The sequence below is a fragment of the Lepidochelys kempii genome, chromosome 9, assembly GCF_965140265.1.
Source record: "Lepidochelys kempii isolate rLepKem1 chromosome 9, rLepKem1.hap2, whole genome shotgun sequence".
NCBI classification, from domain to species: Eukaryota; Metazoa; Chordata; order Testudines; family Cheloniidae; genus Lepidochelys; species Lepidochelys kempii.
In genome coordinates this window covers 5324309-5344032 of record NC_133264.1, presented here as the reverse complement: position 1 = coordinate 5344032, position 19724 = coordinate 5324309, and the positions used below count along the sequence as shown (strand labels likewise).

General features: G+C 52.8%; 1 protein-coding gene across 4 annotated transcripts in view; it reads right to left on the bottom strand.

Moving 5' to 3' along the window:
- Nucleotides 1–19724, bottom strand: part of MASP1 (MBL associated serine protease 1) — a 73255-nt gene that overhangs the window by 35882 nt on the left and 17649 nt on the right. For 3 of the 4 annotated variants that reach the window (XM_073359067.1, XM_073359065.1, XM_073359064.1), the window contains exons 3-8: nucleotides 15953–16130; nucleotides 13922–14053; nucleotides 12889–13085; nucleotides 12078–12225; nucleotides 10350–10468; nucleotides 9229–9307 (exon numbers count right to left, since the gene is read on the bottom strand). In XM_073359067.1, the coding sequence (XP_073215168.1) occupies nucleotides 9229–9307; nucleotides 10350–10468; nucleotides 12078–12225; nucleotides 12889–13085; nucleotides 13922–14053; nucleotides 15953–16130 (853 nt within the window). Of the gene's footprint in view, nucleotides 1–3691; nucleotides 4164–9228; nucleotides 9308–10349; nucleotides 10469–12077; nucleotides 12226–12888; nucleotides 13086–13921; nucleotides 14054–15952; nucleotides 16131–19724 lie in introns of those variants that run through there. The other variant, XM_073359066.1, reaches the window with a different exon arrangement.

Genomic DNA, 19724 nt, shown 5'->3' with positions numbered 1-19724 from the left:
TATCCTGTCTTCGGACAGTGTCCAGTGCCAGGTGCTTCAGAGGAAATGAGCAGAACAGAACAATTTATTGAGTGAGCCATCCCCGGCTGTCCAATCCCACCTTCTGGCAGTCAGAGCTTTAGGGACACTCGGAGCATAAGGTTCCATCCCTGACTGTCTTGACTAATAGCCATTAATGGACCTATCCTCCATGAGCTTATCAATTCTTTTTTGAACCCACTAATACTTTTGGCCACAACATCCCCTGGCAATGAGTTCCACAGGCTGACTGGACATTGTGTGAAGGATACTTCCTTATGCTTGTTTTAAACCTGCTGCTTGTTAATTTCATTAGGTGACCCTTGGTTCTTAAGTTATGTGACGGGGTAAGTAACACTTCCTTATTCAATTTCTCCACACCAGTCATGCTTTTATAGACCTCTATCATATCCCCTTAGTCGTCTCTTTTCTTAGCTAAACAGTCCCAGTCTCTTTAATCTCTCCTCATACAGAAGCTGTTCCATACCCTTAATCATTTGTGTTTCCCTTCACTGTACTTTTTCTAATTCTACTATATCTCTTTTGAGATTGGGTTGACCAGAACTGCACGCAGTATTTAAGGTGTGGATGTTCCATGGGTTTATACAGTAGCATTATGATATTTTCTGTCCTATTATCGATCTCTTTCCTAATGGTTCCTAACATTCTTTCAGCAACCTAGCAGATGCAGAGTCCTGGGAACAGAGCAAAGGGGATGGGGCCACAGCAGGTATGTCCAGGTATGTGGGGCTCTCACAGATAGATTTGACCAGGACAGTGAATGTGGCCTGGGGCAAAGGTAGTTATGAATTCTGTAGCTTTCTTTCCATGGGGGTCTACTGCTGCTGGTCCCCACAGCAGGGAAGAGAAGATGGATCTGCTGGTCCTCCCATGTGGGGCAGATGAAGGGAAGCTACAGTAGAGGGCAGGAAGGCCATGGCATGGCCCATGACACCAGAGAGATGGAAACATTTGCAAAACTTCAGGAGGAGTCGCCTGATAAAATTGCTGATCAAGCCAAAATTTGCCAGCGTTCATCGGTGCTAATTTATGTTTGAGTGTCTTCTGCCAGCTGCATGTTCTTGAGAGGACAGGAGGACCAGCAAGGATTGATGTGCCGTCAGGAAAAGTGTGCACTGGGAAGACTGGGGTGAACATGCTCCTACTGCTTCCCAGGGACTGCGCTCACGCCAGCATCGCTGATGCACCAGACGCTTGTCCTATCATAGATTCACAGATTCCAAAGCAGAAGGGACAGTTGTGATCTTCCCTCTAGTCCAACCTCCTGTCTGACACAGGCCAGAGAACTGCCCCAGCGTAATTCCTAGAGCAGAGCTTTTAGAAAAAACACCCAGATGTGATTTAAAAATGGCCAGTGATGGAGAATCCCCCCACGACTCTTGGCAAATGGTTCCAGGGGTTAGTTACTCTCACTGTTAAAATGTTATGCTTTATCCTGCCAAACGGCATCTTTCTAATGGTCACCCAGCTCCTTCCAGGGAACGTACAAATAGTTCGAGCAATACCTTCCCCTGCTCCGTGCTTTCGGGGTGGGACACAGTCTTTACAGCAGCAGCTGGTGTTGGTGATGAAAAAATCAAGTCTAGTACTGGCAGGCACCAGAGAGACAGCCCTGGAGACTGGACAGGTCCAGCATGGGCAACGAGAGGGCTGGCTTCCCCCTGTTACCCCACCAGTGTCCTTGGACCCTGCCCCGAAGGGACCACCTTAAGTTTATACTCCCACGGCCCATCCAAACTTTGGCCTCTTTGCTGAGATTGAAGGCACGGGGGCCAGTCAGTGCCTGCCACAGTGACCCTGCATTGTGTGGGTACCTTGTCCCACCCAGACCCGGACTGCGAGTCCTTCCGTCCGTTTGCCCTCCTTTCACTTCTCCCGCCCCCACTCCAGATCCTTGTTTTCTCCCGGCCATGCTCCGAGCTGGGGAGAAGACACACAGTGCTTGGGGATGTGGGTTAGCCACTGACTGCAAACAGCCCACCTGTAGCTGATCTCTGCCTGTAATTCCTTCCATCCAGACCAGGCTGCACCCCCGGCTGCTGGAGCTCGTGCACTGGGCGGGTTTGTACTGAGGCAGCTAGTCGTAGGCATGGCCAGCGCTACCCCCGGCTACACGGCTCTTTTTAAGCGCACAAACTGGAGCAGAGCTAGCGTGGCCCGTCTCCGTGCGCTGGGGCGCGCCCTCCCAGCTGCAGTGCAGGCCTACGCTGAGGAGCAGATGATGTCATGCTCTGGGAGACCTCAGGGCCGTCCGGCACGTGTCCCCTGCCCTCCAGGGCTTTATGAACGGATTCAGTCCAAGCTGCTCAGAGAATGAACCACAAACCCGTGTCCGCTTGCATTTAAGCTACCACGTGATTCACCCTGCTGGGACTGGAAGGAGGAGCCCCACTCTCCGGTGCCTTGCCTGGGTCTGGATGGGACACAGGACTGTGTCCCCTGGTGACGGAGGTCCCTCCTCAGGCCCCATTTTCTGACACTGGCCCCTGGCCCCCGCTCTCAGCTGGGCCTGGTGCTGCAGCCACTCCCTGCTCTTGGGTCCCCAGCGTTCGCTCGTCCTGGGTACCAGCATCTCCACGCTGCTAGATCCTCTCTTCCTGTTCTGGGTCAGCTCCTCCCTCTCTGCCTCCACAGCCTCACGCTCAGTATCTCCCTCGTGGCTGCTAGCCCCACTCCTCTCTCCACTGCCCGGCCCCTCTCTGCCTCAGGCCGGCCCTTCTCTTCGCCCACGTTTTATTTCAGGGCCCTGCTGCACTGTGCTCGACGCCTCCAGTCCCCATTTGCAGCTGCCCACCCCCTGCCAGGCCTGGCCTTCTCCTCGCCGGCCCCTCTCTTTCTTTCCTCCTCTCTGCGTCAGCTGCGAGCTCCTCCCCTCTGCTGCTTTTTGGGTGCTGCTGACTCTCAGACTGTTTCAGCGTCCAGCCCTGGGAGCCCCCACTCTGATCTCTCTCCTTATGCAAGGTCTGGCTCCTGCCCGAGCCCGGCGTTCCTCCTCCCTAAGCCCTGCTCTCTATGGGCCTGTGCCAAGATTTCCAGCAACTTCAATGGACTTTGGCTGGCTCTGTGTATGTGGTCCCATAGCTCTCAAGAGCCCATCTTCATCCACTCTCTCCACTCATTCCCACCGCAGCCCATCACTTCCCCTGCCCATGCACTGTCACGACCACCTAGCCCTTCCCCCACTCTGCTCCTTTCCCTGGCTTGCTCTGTTTTTTTTCCCCTTTCTGTCCCCAAGAGCATGATAGCAGCCCTTGCCACAATTCCTTCCAGCCGGTGCTCTCTGGCCCTGGAGGTCTCTGCTAGATCTGGGATGGGTGGCAAGGAGATGGAGCCCTCAACATGGGGCCATGAGGCATCCAGTCGTGTCAGGGCTTTGGGCAGGCAAAAGCAGCTTAAAGAGACTTGTGATCACAGATTGCTTCCTTGTGGATTTATCTTGAAAGCACCTTTTAGTCCCAAAGAGCTGGGGGTAGGGGGTTGAAGTGCACTGGAACATGCTGGCCTAGCCTGGCTTTTTTTGCCCCATGCTATTTAGCTAGAGGGAGGAACGTTTCTTATTCATTACACTGGAACAGATCCCCAGATTTACCCAGAGAGACCAGGCAGCAGATAAATTAAACCAACTGAACAAAACAAGCACAGACGAGGCTGCCAACCTGTGCAGAACGACTTTCATTGTGGTGGGGCGCAGGGCTGGGATGGAGTGGGAGGAGAGGCCCTGTCCATGAAGACCGCCAGGATGCGAGCTCCCTGGCCTGTGTTATGTCTCTCAGCAGCCTAGAGGGTTATTTGTTTTTCCGGCGGGGGCCTGAGCGTTTGAATTCGTTTCAGTTTTGTTTTTCTTTCCCTGTCCGGAGACCCAGTGGGAGTTAAGCGTGTGCCGGGCAGGAAGGGTTAACAGAGCACGGCACCATACCTACAGCGGCGATGGATTCCATTGTGTCCCATACAGATCAGGAAGGGTGACGGGGGTGGGGATGCCCCGCTGGAGCCCTAATGACTCCCTGACACGTCTCAGAGACACTGGCCACTCTAAGGGGTGCGGCTTGATGGCACCCAGGCTCATGCTGTCGCTTGGTCCAGCTCAGCTCCTCTCTCTGGCCTGTGGTCGGTTGTTTCTGCAGCTGCACCGAAAGCAGAGGAGAAAGGGGGGAAGAGGAAAGCAGAGAGAGAGAAAGCAGAATCAGTGGCCGAGCAGAGAAAGTTCATGCAGGAAACACAGCCCAATAACACCAGAAATAGTTAATGCTACACGGTAGCAATTCAGCAAGCGTGAAAGGCAGCTTGGGTTATACACACTGACTGGGCGCTGCACAGGGATCCATCTCTATTAAAGGTCGATAGGCACTGCAGTGCAATGGAACCCGCTTAAAGGGAAACCTGCCTTAGCGGAGTAACTGTCCTCTGTTGCTTCAGTGGGCTTTCTCATTTCACGCGTCCTCCTTGGCCTCACTGTGCTCAATTCCCCAGTGGGATGCAGCCCGCACCAGCGTGGCTGGCTCCTGGTCCAATGAAACTTGCCTCACCAGGCCCAAGTCAGCTCCCCCATCAATGTTTATTAGCGCTCGTTCCAAAATATATGTATTTACCGCCAAATGTTCGGGGGGGGGGGGGAAGTTTCATTTTTGTGCAACTTTTTCATCGATTATTTCTTTGGAGGGATTTTAATTGACAACAGCCCCTCCCCCCATTTTTTGACAGCCAAAACTGTCAGTTGGGGGTGGGGGCGGGGGGGGGGGTTCAATTTTTCAACGAAACCTCAACAAGATTTGGATGACAATTTCTCTTTGGTCCAAAAGCTGGTGGGGAAAACAGTCTGTGAGGAAAACCCCCCAACCAGTTCTAGTTTTTATTCAGTCTCCGTGCAAGCAGAACTCCAGTGAAATCTGTGGGAGACAGGTCTAGGAACGGGGCAATTGGAACCTCAAGGTTTGATTGAATTAGGAGGATTCCTCTGTATTTTCCAGTAATAATTGTAATAATTGTGCCACGTGCTTCAAAGGCAATGTAGTGAGATATGATACTATTTAGCAATTCTAGCAGCGTCACGCTTTCCATCCTCAGCGAGATTTGCAAACCAAAATGTACCCTTACAAACACCACTGTGCAGCGGGTTCTGTAGGTGCCTGAAGTATTAGGGGGAGGGGTAGCTCAGTGGTTTGAGCTTTGGCCTGCTAAACTCAGGGTTGTGAGTCCAATCCTTGAGGGGGCCATTTAGGGATCTGGGGCAAAAATTGGGGATTGGTCCTGCTTTGAGCAGGAGGTTGGACTAGATGACCTCCTGAGGTCCCTTCCAGCCCTGATAGTCTAGGGTGTGTGGAGAGAGAGTAGATGGGGGACAGGCAATGTTTCCTCACGGCTACAGAAGGGTCCAAGCCACAGGATTTGGATCCATTATTTCACATGGGTGTTTGGATTTATCAGCTGAATGGGTCCCAAGACTCCAAAGATTGAATTGGGATCCAGGTCCGAGGTCCACCAAAGTTCAAAGGCTGGGAATGAGCTTCCTGGGCTTGTATGGGATCAGAAGTGGAAATCATAGAATCATAGAATATCAGGGTTGGAAGGGACCTCAGGAGGTCATCTAGTCCAACCCCCTGCTCAAAGCAGGACCAATCCCCAACTAAATCATCCCAGCACGCCCAGCCTAGTCACAGGCTGGATGTACTGGAAAGCTTAGGACAGAGTCCACACCCACGAGATTGCAACTGTGATTTTGAAGCAAAAAAGCTCAGGTCAACCTTCAAAATGCAGGGGCCTTCTTTGAGCTGCACAACTTCCCAGAGCCTTCTGAAGCTCCTCCATCCATAACCAACAAAACCTACCTCGGTCCTCTGGTCAGCCACCAGAGTGTTTCTTCACACAATGCACAGTCAACCTGTGGAACTCTTTGCCAGAGGATGTTTTGAAGGCCAAGACTATAACAGGGTTCAAAAAAGAACTAGATAAATTCATGGATGATACGTCCATCAATGGCTATTAGCCAGGATGGGCAGGGATGGTGTCCCTAGCCTCTGTTCGCCAGAAGCTGGAAATGGACGACAGGGGATGGATCACTTGATGATTCCCTGTTCTGTTCATTGCCTCTGGGGCACCTGGCACTGGCCAATGTCGGCAGACAGGATACTGGGCTAGATGGACCTTTGGTCTGACCCAGTGTGGCCATTCTTATGTTCTCTCCTCAAGTGTGTGCTTGGTCGATAGATGGTGATAGGGGCTAAGGGTCAAGGTTCAAAGAGTCCCACAAGGTTTTCAGGCCAGGCTGCCATTGCTCTCAGTGTGAGTAGAACATTGTGCAATGGCAGGAAAAGTAACCCCTTATCTCCTTTTACAGAACTCTTCGAGACGTCCTGGGTGGTCGTTGCCAAGTGAGGGAGACCGGCTGACTTCCCCCACCCTTCCCTCTGCTCTGCTCTGGGATAGGTGGCAGCAAGTTCAATGCATTGGAGCATACAGGAAACTGTCAGTGTTTGAGGACCGGTACTTCGTTTTCGTAGAGGCGTTAAACTGGACGGTTCTGAATGTACTGCCCTGGAGGCTGAAGTCCTCCCTTTGTCACAGATCAACTCCAGCTTGGTGCATGCTTCCCTCACACTGCCCCATGTGCCTCCACGCTGACCAGGCCGGTGTGATGGGGTGTGCAAACCCTGTATCAGACTGGAAGGGATGGTGAAGTGGTTATGGGCTCACCCCGCCCTGCCCGGCCATACCTGCATGGCCTGTCAGGAGTGGTGTGAGAGCTCAGCAGGAGGCTACTCTGGGGCGAGGACAGACCTCAAGTCTCCAGCTCCCAAGGAGAGGCCTGATGGAAGGCAGGGGCTGCTCCCATAACCACAGACTGTCCAGGCCCCATGAGAGGAGAGCCAGGCTATAAACAATCACCTCAAGACCCTTTCTGGTGGCCGCGCAGAGGACATTGAGATAGACTGTGGCTAGCCCAAGACTGCCTGAAGGAAGAGAGGCTGGGGGCTCGTCTGGGACTTGTTTGTTTCATTTTTTCTCTCTGCCTGTAACCTCGGTGGGGGTGAACTCCAGAGGAGCTCAGCCGGAGGGCTGGGTTTCCATCTTTGGGCCGGTGATGTTAACATCCACGACCTGGACGATGAGAGCCCAAGAGAGGACGTGACCCTGGTGCACCCCAAAGGGGAGCTGCAGGGGGACCAGGCCCCTGACAGACCACCTAGAGGGGACAGAGGGGAGTTCACTCTCCACGCTGACACTGCCAACATTAGGGTGCTAGCTACTGCCTATTGGGGTGGTGTTTTTCTTAATGCACACACTTCTCTGCTAGGAACTGGGTGGACCAGTGGTGTGCCCTCTGCCTGTGCAACGCATGCCCCAGGACTGGCTGTGCACTCCTGTCTGCTCCCCAAGTGTGCACAGAGGATGCTAGAAGAAAATGGCGTTCTCCGCATAGCATAACCTCGCGTGCGCCGTAGGTGCAAGGTCGTGCTGCATGGAGGACACCATTTTGCATACAAGTGTAGAACTGCGCGCCTGCCTAAATGTGCCACTGTATGCCACTGGGGTGGACTCTGCCAGTTCATTTAACACTGGCCACTGTCAGATGATAATGCCTTTCGGTTACTTCTGACCTGGGCTGGATCAGAACCGATGACCTTGAGGTCAAAGGCTCCTTACCCTGGCATTAATTTTTTAATCTTGAACATTTCACACAGCTGATCATTCGGAGGAACGTTACCGTTCCTTTCTAGCTTCAACTGCAGCACAAGAGTGAGCCTGGACTGCCAGCCTGGTACCACCCAGCGTTCTCAAACCCTGGGATGCAGCTATTCCTGTTCTGTAAGATCCAACTGTGGATGACATGAGAGCAGGGACATTTGGGTTTAAGCAATCTATACATTCCTGACATGGACACCAGGAAGCTAATTCAAAAGGCAGACATTAGTGATGAGAGCCATAGCTGTGCATGCTGGAGAAAAGAAGTCAGTGGTTTGCAGGAAAAAATTGATTGTGATGAAGGTGTAAATAGTGCATTTCATTAGCTTGATTTCAGAGACAGGGGAACTGGGTCAGAAGACACAGAAGTGATCTGAGGCCTGGTCTACACTGCAAAGTTAGGTTGACATAAGTCGCCTTGCGCAGACCTATTTGTGCAAGAGTCTCCACTCAAATTTGTCTCTGGCTGACATAAGCGCCCCACGATGGTGATGAAGTAAAACTACTTCCTTGAACGGCGCTGACCCCAGCTTGGTGAGCACCTTACCAGCTCTCCCTTGTGTGCAAGCAGCCAGGATGCATGTGCACAGGCGATGTACTAACTTCGGCACTGTACACCGACGCAACTTGTGTCGACCAAAGTCTGTAGCGTAGACGTGGTCTGAGGCTTCACACATTCTTTCAAAGGGAACTTTTTCTTTTTGAGGTTTGCAAAAAATATTTGGCCAACTTTTCTAATTTGTTTGATTTGTCTCTGCATTGTCTCGTTCTGGGTAGAGACAGGACCACACCAAAGCCCTGGTTTTGGACACCCCCAAAACTGGCAAGAAATTCAGATCTGTATTCAGATTTTACAAACTGTCCTTATGTCTATAATGGGCAGAGTAACCACATCCATCCGCCCAGCTCCAGACATCCCCCAGACTTGGACAAGTCCAGATTCACACCAGAACTCAGCAGCTGGCTCCCTGCAGCTGTGAGTAGAAGTGAAGGAGCGGAATGATCACAATAAAGACTGTCTGCTGAGAGCTTGACCCAGATTTTGTGGATGAAAGAAGTTCTGAGAAGGTCTTAATCGGTACCTGAACCTTTCCATATCCCCCCCACCCATTGCTAGTAGCTTTTGGGCTTGATCCAGCTCCCAGCAAAGTTAACTGGAGCCTTCCCACAGATGTCAACGGGCATTGGATCAGGCCCTTAATGACTGGCTGAAGATTTTCTCAGATGAGCCAGGCTAGGGCTTGCTTGGCTGTCTGAGACGTGAGAAGGTCAAACAGCTTGGAAATCCAATTACATTAGTAAGTCACTCAAGGAAAAAAATAAACAGCCGACCTGTGGCATTGGGCACAAACCCTGTTCCGTTTAGGAGAAAGAGCCAACCGGGTTTTGCAGAGGTATAATTAATAGCCACCCTGGCTGGTGAGGTGCCTCTGAGCAGCGGATTGCACTCTGTGAGCCTGGCATAGTAGTTCTATATAGCGTTCAGTGGTCGGGGGGAGGGTTTCTTACTTTTGCAGATGGGGATCTTGTTGCTCCATGTTCCGTCCTTCAGACACTCGATCTGGAAGGAGTCACTCTCCATGTTATCCTGGGCAGAAGGGACAAGCGAAAACCATTATCCATGCAGCCAAAGGACCTCCCCCTCCCACTGCAAAGACTCATCTTCCCAATGGCCTGACCGGGCCAGCTATCCACCGTAAAGAGACGTTGCTCACTGGGCAAGCCAGTAACAAAGAGAGTTTCGGAGAGAACCCCTCCGTTTATTGAGTTTGAAAGAAAATTAGAAAACAAATGTGTTTCTTTCCAAATATGACGGCAGTGGGCGCAGTATTAGAACCTAGCCAGGAGGATGGAGCAGCCTATCATAGGGTATTAGTGTACTGGGACATAGGAGTGATGCTAGAGATGGATTATATAAAGAGAGAGGTCATTTTATGAAGCCTCAGGGATGGGGTAGGTAGAGCCGAGGATGGCTCAGTACTGATTCAGAGGTAAGAGCTCCACCTACTGATTCATCAGCATTTTCTTCAGTTACCAGCTACTCCGTGAAGGTCACCTACCAAAGGACCAGCCCTGCTTGGCTTGGGAGAGCGTAGCAGGAAATCACAGACAGAGCAGCACCCCAGGTGCCTCCGTCTCTTGGGGAGACGCCAAGCCTCGCGTCTGGCTTATTTGCAAGTAGTTAGTTTGCTGGCGTGGGCGAGAGGTTTAGCTGGTGGTTGGGGGACATGCTGTATTCTCTCTCCTCCCACTTCTTTAGTGGCTAGTTTGTGGCTCTAAGTGTATCGGGCCCTTGTGGATAGTTCTTGCGCCGGGAGAGTTGGATGGGCTTTTGTTTGATTAATTTCTCCAGAGCACGGCTGCAGCCTCCTTTGGCAGCGACGCCCATCCCGGGATAGTTTCAGAGCGTTTAGGGCTGAAGGGACCATCCGATCATCTAGCCTGACCTCCTGTGCTTCGGCTCATTACCATAGAACATTGTAGGCGTCCTTAAATACGGACATGCCTCTGGCTCGAATGCCAGACAGGTGGAGTGCCCTCCAGTGGCCCCAGGTTTCCTCTGGTGGAGGAGAGGAGAGAATCTGGCCCAGCGCCCCGAACGCTCACATCAAAGCCAGTGGCTCTGGTACCTTTAGCACGTTGTAGCCGGTGTTGCAGCTGATGACCACCTGGTCCTTAAAAGTGTACTTGGCCTGCGAGGGCTCGATTTTCCCGTTGATTGGCGGCTGCACCAGTGGGCACGGGTTCCCTTTGAGGGGGGAGAGGGGAACAAAGAAAGACCATGCTGACCGACTGGCGAGGGTGTGTGAGGGTGGCGCCCCAACCAATGGAGGCTGCTCCGAATTCCAGGGCCCACAGCTGTTTATTAGGGCAATAGTTCCCACCAATTCTCACTGGGCCAGACATGCAGGCAGAGGGGCATGTCACGGGGGGCACAGAGACTGTTGCTTCCTATGGGGTTGCCTTTGGAATCCCCCCCGAGGTGTCTTGCCTGCTTACTGGCCTGGCTATTTTCGAACATAGCTGTGTATTTTGGATGAAACGAGGACTGATGACTGCACACTTAGCATAGACATCCTGTTCCTCCCAGTGGCCCCAGGCCTGGCACTGCTGCTGTGAGTGGCAGGTACATCAAGGTGGTTTCCAAGTGGCAAAAATATTTGATAGCGAGGTCGGTCGGTCAGTGAGGTCGCCCCTGTAGCTAAGCTGATGCCCGGGGTGAGCTGGCGTGCTGTGCTGTGCCGGCAATGTGACTGGCCCACCGGGCACCAGGCTGTGACTGATCCATCCAGCTGGGAGGTCAGGGCAAGCCAATGGGGGAAGCAAGGAACCCAGCTGTGGGGTGGCGTGACACAAGCACTGATTAGGATGGTCTCAGTGACCTCTCCTGGGCAGCACCGTGCAGAAGAGGAGGGTTAGGGTTGGGGGTGAAGGCTGGGGAAGAGCTGGTGTTGGAGAAAGCCTGAGTCCCGGAGTGGAGGGAGCAGGGAATTCCCCAGCGGGAGCTGTGCAGCGAGACAGGCTTTGGCGCTGCCCAGCAAACACTTCCCCGCCACTAGCCTAGCAGAGCTGCTGCCTTTACAACCCCTCAGAGACACACCCAAGGTCAGGTCCCCCAGGGGGCCACCCCGTGCAAGGCTGCGCCCCTGGGTGGGGTGCCAGTAGCAGAAACTGACCCTGGGAACCTCTGGATCCAAAAGCATAAGCCTCTCCTAAGCTCAGACCACTACCTAGCTGTATTAGCCCAGGCTGCCGCCACCTGTTTCTGCGGGCCTGGGGGACAGAGTGCTGCGCGGAATGTGGACGGGTTACACCTACAGGCCAGCAGGCTCCTGCGTGCCAGTCCGGGCTGCGCTGCCGGGCAGGCTGCACACAGGCTTCAAACTGTTACCCAGGCCTGGCTCAGGACCGCTGTGGCAATGGCACAGAGCAGCATTATTAAGGGAGGGCACGCTGTGAAACTAAAAAGGCAGCCCATTTAGCCTGCAGCGTTAACCTGTGGAACTCGCTGCCGCAGGATGTTAGTGAGGTAAATAAAGAGCTTGGTAAGGTCCAAAAAAGAGGGGGTGATGCTTGTCTGAATAGCAGTAGCATGTGCAGTGACCTTGACTAGTGAGGATCATGGGAGATCCCTGTCCCCATGTTTGAGGGCACAGCCATGCTCAGGAAGAAGTCCCCGTCCAAAGAACAGGATTGCTCAGTTAAATTACTTATGCAAGATCTATCCCATCTCTTGCCTGAAGTCTCTGGCCTTGGCCATCGTCAGAGACAGGATTCTAGACCAGGTGGAGCCTTGGTGTCTATGTGCAGGGTCCAGCCCCCTGTGCACGGTGAAGGGAAGAAGCCAGAGCAGTTACCGATTGCTGTGTAGGATAACTTCCACCCTTGGTTCTCTCCTGAGCTGTCGCTGTGGAACAGGATCTGAACGCTATTGCTTTGGGTTTCAAGACGTCCTGGGGATTTTTCCCCACAGAAAGGGCCAAACTCCTTCCGACCAGCTTTAATCTGCCAGAGCAACAAGAGGAGATGGTGCAGAGAGTTAGGATCCACTGGGGGCTCACTACACCCTGAGGCTGGCGCGTGGGTCTCTCTATGCCCTGAGGCCTTGCCAATATAAATATGTCTTAGACCCTCTGTGAAAGGCTTTGGGGGAGGGGGACAAGGAGGGGCACCTCTCACTGGTCTCCAATGAATGTTTGCCCAAATCTCAAAGGCTTCTCAAGGTCACACACAAGCTGGGATCGCCATGAGATGCTCAGGACTGACCCAGCCATGGTGCTACGTGATAGCTCAGGAATGGGGTGCACTGGCAAAGCAAGGGGTGCGAGGAGGGCACCAGTGCTGGACTAGCAGGGGGTGCTGCAAATAGGGGGTGAGCTGGGGCTCTGTTCGTACTCGGAATGGCATGAGGAAGTTTGCCTGAGTAAAACCTGAGCAAATCTTCAGTGGTGGGCTTTTAGTTTTGCAGGCAGGGCTTAAATTCAGCTGGAGCTGTCCGGAGCGGAGCTGCGGTAAATATTCAGCCCTGCTGTAAGCAGGCTCTGCTCCCACTGGCTGTACTCACTTGGGCCTGGGTTGCGGGTGGTCTGATGAGCTAGGAGTTGAGGTAACGTGGGGGGAGTCATGCCCAGAGATCTCCCAGAGCTGGGGCCAGCCCAGCCAGCTCACCTTGATGTAATCGTAGGGGCAGGACACCTCCGGGTGGTCCTCAATGTCGAAGCTGTCTTCGAACTGCAGGCTGATGAGGAAGCCTTCCTCCAACTCGATGCGGTACAGGCAGTCGGAGCTCTTGGGATAGGGGCTGGGGAAGTCGGCGCTGGTGATCACCCCACTTCTCTGGGTGAAGAGGTTGCTGCTGCACTCCACTGAAAGGCACACGGGAACCCTGAGCAACCGGCCTCTCCGGGCTAGACCCTGGGTCCCGGAAGGAGCCCAGGGTTAAAATCTGGCCTGCTGTCCCAGCGTTGTCTTCTATTCCTAGCCCTGGGCAATCTCCCCTCAGAACACCTCCACCTGACTGAGCTGACAGGGAACCTCTGGACCGGATCCTGATCTCACGCACACCCGCACCCACCAGGAGTGGGGCCACCGATGCCAGTGAAGTTATGCTGGTATGAGCCAGAGGGGAATCGGGCCCAACGCTGCTGAGAGGACAAGTGCTGGCCGCAGGGGAGATCCACTGGGATCCGGGGAAGGACATCTCCATCCCCAGGCTGCTCAGCTGTTACAGCCCCCATCGCTGCTCCGACCCTCACCCATGCCCGGGGGGATTGGCTGGTGGATCTGTGTCATTGTGGATCCACTGGCCCTTCCCTGCCATAGCCCCCCACAGGCTGCTCGGGTGCAGGGAGCCCCCTTACAGATGTGCTCAGAACAAGCATGCTGAGACCTTCCAGTGCAGGAATCTGCACCGGCCAGTCCTAATGCATTCTTTGGGCCAAGGTCAGTCTTTATTTTGGTGTCGCACAAGCCAAGAGCAGAGGTGAACCGGCCACACTGGCTGACCGCACCCACTTGGGCACTCTGAGCAGAGAGTGCATGGCCAGCGTGCTCCCCAAGCCCCAGCTGGGGGGTGGGCAGGGAAAGCAGACACAGGCCAGGGAGGGCAGATTTGCCCTAAGGATCCAAGTGTGGCAGAGAGCGCGGCATGATCTGTCCCAGCTGCCTGATGTCTCTGGCAGAGCCCGGAGCTGGGCCGTACCTTTGCAGGTCCTGTTGTCAGAGTGCAGGATGTAGCCAAATCGGCAGGAGCAGTAGTACCCCCCGATGTAATTGTGGCAGTTGTGGTCGCAGGCCAGCTCCTCATCGCTCTTTTCCAGGCACTCGTCCACATCTGCAGGGGAGCAAGAGTTGAGCAGAGCCTTAGAAAGACAGGCATCAAGACAGGAGCACCCCCACACTCCTCCCGGCACTGCTCCCGAGGGGGCGTTTAGACACAGGCAACAAGGAGGAGCTAGGATGCACTCGGACCAAATGGCGACGAAGTTTTGGTCCATATTTCATGGCTCATCCGTAATGGGCTGAAGCAAAAGCTCACATCTGACCATCCCATGATGGGTTAACACGGGGCTGACTGGTGTGAGAAAAGGAGGAGCTGGCCTGCCATGGCAATCGGTACACCTGCCCCACCGCGTAGGGGGTGGGGGGCGTAGAGTTATGATCCTACAGCCTGACACACCCAACTGTCCAGCAGCAAGCGAGGGTTTTGTTTGCAATAGCAACTCACTGTCTATCAATGGAGTGCCCCCGCAGGGCAGGAATTCTACTGCTGGGACCGGGGCCCTAGGGCTGTGTTTTCTGTGCGTTACAAGGGTCATGCTTAGTCTGTTCCCTCCGTCTCCCAGTGCTCAGATCACTTTGTGTTGCCTTCTAAACACTTAGGGCCAGATTCTGCTCTCAGCTACACTGGCATCATTCTGGAGTAACTGCATGATGTCACCCTGGTGTAAGAATCCCTCAAAGCAGCAATAAATGGTAGATGGAACGGTTTCCCTTAAAAGTCCTCTCCACCTCACCAAAATGGCAGCTGAGATGCAAGGGTAGATTAAGGGGTCTGAAGCCTGGTCCCCAAAATTGAGGGCTGAGGGAAGGATAATCTCACTGGGGATTCCTTTGAGTATGAGAGGGAAAGGTGATGCTGGGCCAGTCTTGGAGTGTAGGAGCTGGGCTGGTATATCAGCCTGAAGCCCCGATTCCCAGAATCTGGGGGCACTTTGGGGAGTGACAGACACTGACCTGACAATCTGCAGTTACTCTGTGGCAACCTGCCTGGAACTTGGAGGGAGGAGTAGAGGTTGCAGTGGGGGAAGAGTTAGAAAGAGACACCAGCAAGTCAGTCTGTGTGCACATGGCTGGAATGCTAGCTGCAGTTGGAGCATCTCTGTAAATAGTTCTCCTAATAAAGAGCCAGTTTAGGTTTAGAAACATGAAGTCCTCTCATGTTATTACCCAGCCCATGGTGCACGCAACAGACTTTGCCACTGCAGGGGTCAAGACTAAATCAGAAGAGGATAAATAAAAGAGAATGATGGAAAGCCAGGGTGGGAGGAGAGAGGACTGGCATGCTGTCCAGCAGGGGATCTCAAGCTTGTTCATAGTGCGCACCACATCTTAATACAGAGATTGTCTCCTGGACACCTCTCCTCTCATTGGCAAACTCCCAGACCACTTCACCTGCCATTCACAATGCCGTAACATCTCTACAGAAAGTGTTCTCATTGAAAGCAACACTAGGAAAAATGTGAGTGTCTTTAACGGTCTTTGATGCAATTCAGTGGCTGGGAACAGGGAAGAGAAACCAGCACCATGTGCCCAGCCAACTCTCCACATGCCACCAGCAAGTGCCCTGCAGACTGCAGTTTGGGCAGCCTCTGCTGTGTGCCAACATGTCATGGCAGTGGGCATCACACATCCTTCTGCACCCCCCTGAAAATGTCTCAATTTGCCAAGCACTCCTTTGGGATTGCTTGAGCTTCAGTGGAAGTCACCCCCGGCTCTGCTAATACTCAGCACTTTCCACAGTGACCATAGGCCCTGCACTGCTAACAGCTGATGGAAATTCTCTTTGTTCAAGAAGCAGGGGCCTGTGCGTTTGGAGCGGAAGGATCTGAACTCTAGCCCTCTCGAGCCATGAAGTTCTGCATCATCCTCAGAGCCTTGGAGTCCTAAGGGGCTATAGGTTTGTAGCAGTATCATAGTGTACCTGCTACTTCACTGCAAAGGAGCTACTTACCCACTGCTGTGTAATGGGCGTCAAAGCCAGTGAAGCGCTCCTCATTGGAGAAGTCGGATCTGAACGTGAGGCCCATGTAAGAACTTGGAGACAAGACCACCTGCTGCCCGGGGGCCTGCTCTGTGTCTGTCGTCTCCCTGCCACAGAAAGTTGCCAAGACTTGGTCTTCAGCCTCAACCTATTAAAAGCCAAAGAAAGACTCCGTTAACACAAGGCATGGCTGGAGATGCACCAGTCTGCTCAGCTGCTCAGCCAGCGTGGTGCACGGTATTCACAATTGGCACTCTGCTCATAGGAAAGGGCTCAGGGCACCAAAGGCATCAACGAGGAGACTGACTTGGTGTGGAAGAGCTTCCAGTGAGGTCTCTAGCCAATCCTGTATCATGTCAAGTTAGATTTCTTCCTAAACCACTCATTTAATAGACACTAAGACCCAAAGGTCCCACCATGATCAGCCAGTGAGACGCCCCCTACACAGCACAAGCCACAGGACTTCACCCAGTAATTTCTGTAGTGAAGACAATTTTTCTCCCCGGCTGGGTAAGTAAACACCGCTGAACCCAGTAACGTGCAGTTGAACATTGAGTAAGGCATCTCCAAGTGATGAAGACCAGATGAGCTTGGAAGCACTTCAACGCTGGCATCTTTGCAACAGCTCTTGGTAGCTTCCCCACTGCCCAGGCCCATCTTGCAGCTACATAACTATTTAACTTACATTCCTATTTAACTTACATTCTGTTTGCTGCAGCTTAGGCTGCGAGTCAAGGGCCATCTATCATGTGACCACTTGAAATGGTTCAGCAGGTTGTCTTAATTACCAGTGCTTAGGAACAGCTGAGGAATGACTCTCTCATGAGTTATGAAAAAAATAGTTTCCAGAGGGTTATGATTTTTATTTAAAAAGATATATCTGCATTTTAGCTGATAAAGAGCTAGCGAGAAATGTCAGATCGACGCTGCTGAAGACTGAAGCTTCCTCTTTAGCTGCACAGCGTTTGGATGAACTTCCATTCACCCCCAACCCTGCTAGTGTACCAGAGAATGGAGAGAGAGCCCACTCCCCACGAGCCATTTGATTCTAACCTCTCTGCGGAGCCTGACATCCGGATGCCACTTACATGTAAGCAGTGTCAGGATGAGCTCCACCCTGACATCTGGTGGTGAGGTGTGGCAAGTTGTGGAAAAGAACTTCAGGGGCAGATCTCATTTGCATAGGCACACCCACCACGCCTAGAATGAGACCATAGCTGCCCAAATGGTCACTTTGGCTGCTGTGGGATCCCCAGTGTCTCTGTTATTGGGGCAGGAAGAATAAATTGTTATTACCCTGATTATGGGAACTGTGCTTGGAACTGTACGTGGCCTTTTGTTACGATGGAGGGATTCACCATCATCTAAGTAGCACTCGCTAGGCAAGGGTCATGGGTTCCAAAACGGTGTGAATGGAGAGAGGCTGGGGACAAGTATTAATACTTGGTGGCATGGGCCCCTTGGTGAGGGCCTTACATGCTGATTGCACTTCCTCCTCTCTCCACTGTGGAATATCAGAGCTAATTTTGATTTCATTAGAAGTCTAGTTATAGGCTGCTGAGCTCACTTTGGGCTGACAGTGCCCCAGCACTGGGGCTCCCCTACTATAAGCTGAATTCACCTAAGAGCTGAAATCACTGAGTGTTGTGTTAAGTAGTGGGGGAGCCTGAAGATATATTGTGGAGCAGTTTGCGGGAGGGCTGGTGAAGCAGTTCGACACGGAGCAGTGTGTGGATGGCAGGAGCTGCTTGTGGGCCGTGGAGCTGAGTGAAGGAGTTCGTGGGGCGGCTGGCGGAGCGGAGCGCAGCTGAGCGAAGGAGTTCGTGGGGCGGCTGGCGGAGCGGAGCGCAGCTGAACGAAGGAGTTCGTGGGGCGGCTGGCGGAGCGGAGCGCAGCTGCGCGAAGGAGTTTTGTGGGGCGGCTGGTGGAGCGGAGCGGAGCGCCGCTATGGAGCTATGGGGCGGTCAGCTTCAGATCACGTAAGGTGCCTCTTACCCCCGTCCCATTTCCACCCAGGTTGGGAGGTAAAGCTCCGCCGATAAACTTTCGAACTCTGGGGCTGCCCTGACCAGGGACAGAGACTTTTGGGGCATTGGACTTTTGGGGTTGCTGGACTCAAGAACCAAAGGGAAAAGGGCATGCCCCAATTTGCCTGGGGTGGGGTTGTTTTTGCTCATGGGTTGTGTTATGAATCCGGTTGGTGGGGTTTCCCCAACATAAGGCCACATTGTTTCTCTCTGTTATTAAAAGGCTTTTGCTACACTCAGACTATGTGCTTGCGAGAGGGGAAGTATTGCCTCTTGGAGGCGCCCAGCGGGGGTGGTAAATATTTGTCCCAGGTCACTGGGTGGGGGCTCGAGCCGGTTTGCATTGTGTTATTGGAATGGAACCCCTAGATACTGAACCCGGCCCTTGTTGCTGCCAACTCTGACGGGCAGAAGGGTTACATACACATTTATGCTGGAGGCACCTACTCACTTAGAAGCAGACAGAAAAACCAACACTCCCTTCTCGATGGTTGCCAAAGAGCCACCAGATTGAAAGGTGCCAGATTTACATCCCTAAAGACTGAAGTCTTCTGCTTAACCACCTACCAGGCCCTGTGCTGGCAAGGATGCTGCAGACTTCCCCCATTCGCTGTCCCACCCATAGAGATCATGGCCATGCATCTTTCATGATATCGTTGCAGCAAAAGCCAGCTGCTTGGGGTTAAGAAGAAGATTCCTCTATGCGAGATTGTTCTATAAGTGTCCCTTACGGATGTTTGAAACCTCAGCTGGTACTGGCCACTCTCACGGACAGCATTAGCTGGGCCATTGATCTGATGCAATGTGGTAATTCCTCTGTCCCTAAGACGCAACATCGAAGCGACATAACGCGACATCAGCTTGACATACACATGCAGGGTCAGGGACACTGCTGTGTGTTCTATTCCTGGACAGAAATCAAGGGGGTTATTTCCGTGTCTTCCAAGCGAAAGCTTGTCTCTCTCACCCACAGCAGTTGGCCCGCTAAAGATATTACCTCACCCAGCTGGTCAGGCAGAAGGAGACATCCAAAAGACCTGGTAATATCAGCTACACATAACAGAGAAAAGGGGAGGTGAGTCTGCTTTGGGAGAGTGGGGAATCAGGACAGACTGTGGAGGAGAGAATGTGAAGGTTAACTTAGAGTCCAGGTGTGCAATTTCTATTCACAGCTGTTTGCCTCTGGAAGGTTCCCCCCGCCCATCTCCTGCCTCCATGCTGACCAGCTCCACAGCCCCAGCCTCACCTTTCTCTGCACTTAGTTCTGGGAGCCTCTTCAGAACCCCAGGAGATGGCCAGTGACCGTGTAAACAGGCCGAGTAACAGGGCGACAAGGGAACTCCAATCAGCAAATTCGAGGAGGCCATCAAGGAGAGGGAGGCCCAGCATTTAGATTGTGTTAAAAAAAACAAACCACCCCAAACATTTCTACAGGCTTATTTTTAAAAATGGAATTGAGAAGCGTTTGGGGGATTGTTGGGATGTCCCTTCCCTGGCAGTGCTGGAGACCCAATCACAACTGGTTTTGTCCTATGAAGGAGATCCAGAAAGTGAAACTGACTAGGAACTGAAGTGAAACTGACCAGCCTAGTTTTATGTCTCAGCTGAGCAAAGTGTGATAAGTAACTGAACTGCATCAGGAGCCTGTGGAATTGCATTCACTTTGAACATCTGAAAGAGAGATTAGGAACAGGGGCAGGGAGATTTTTAAAATA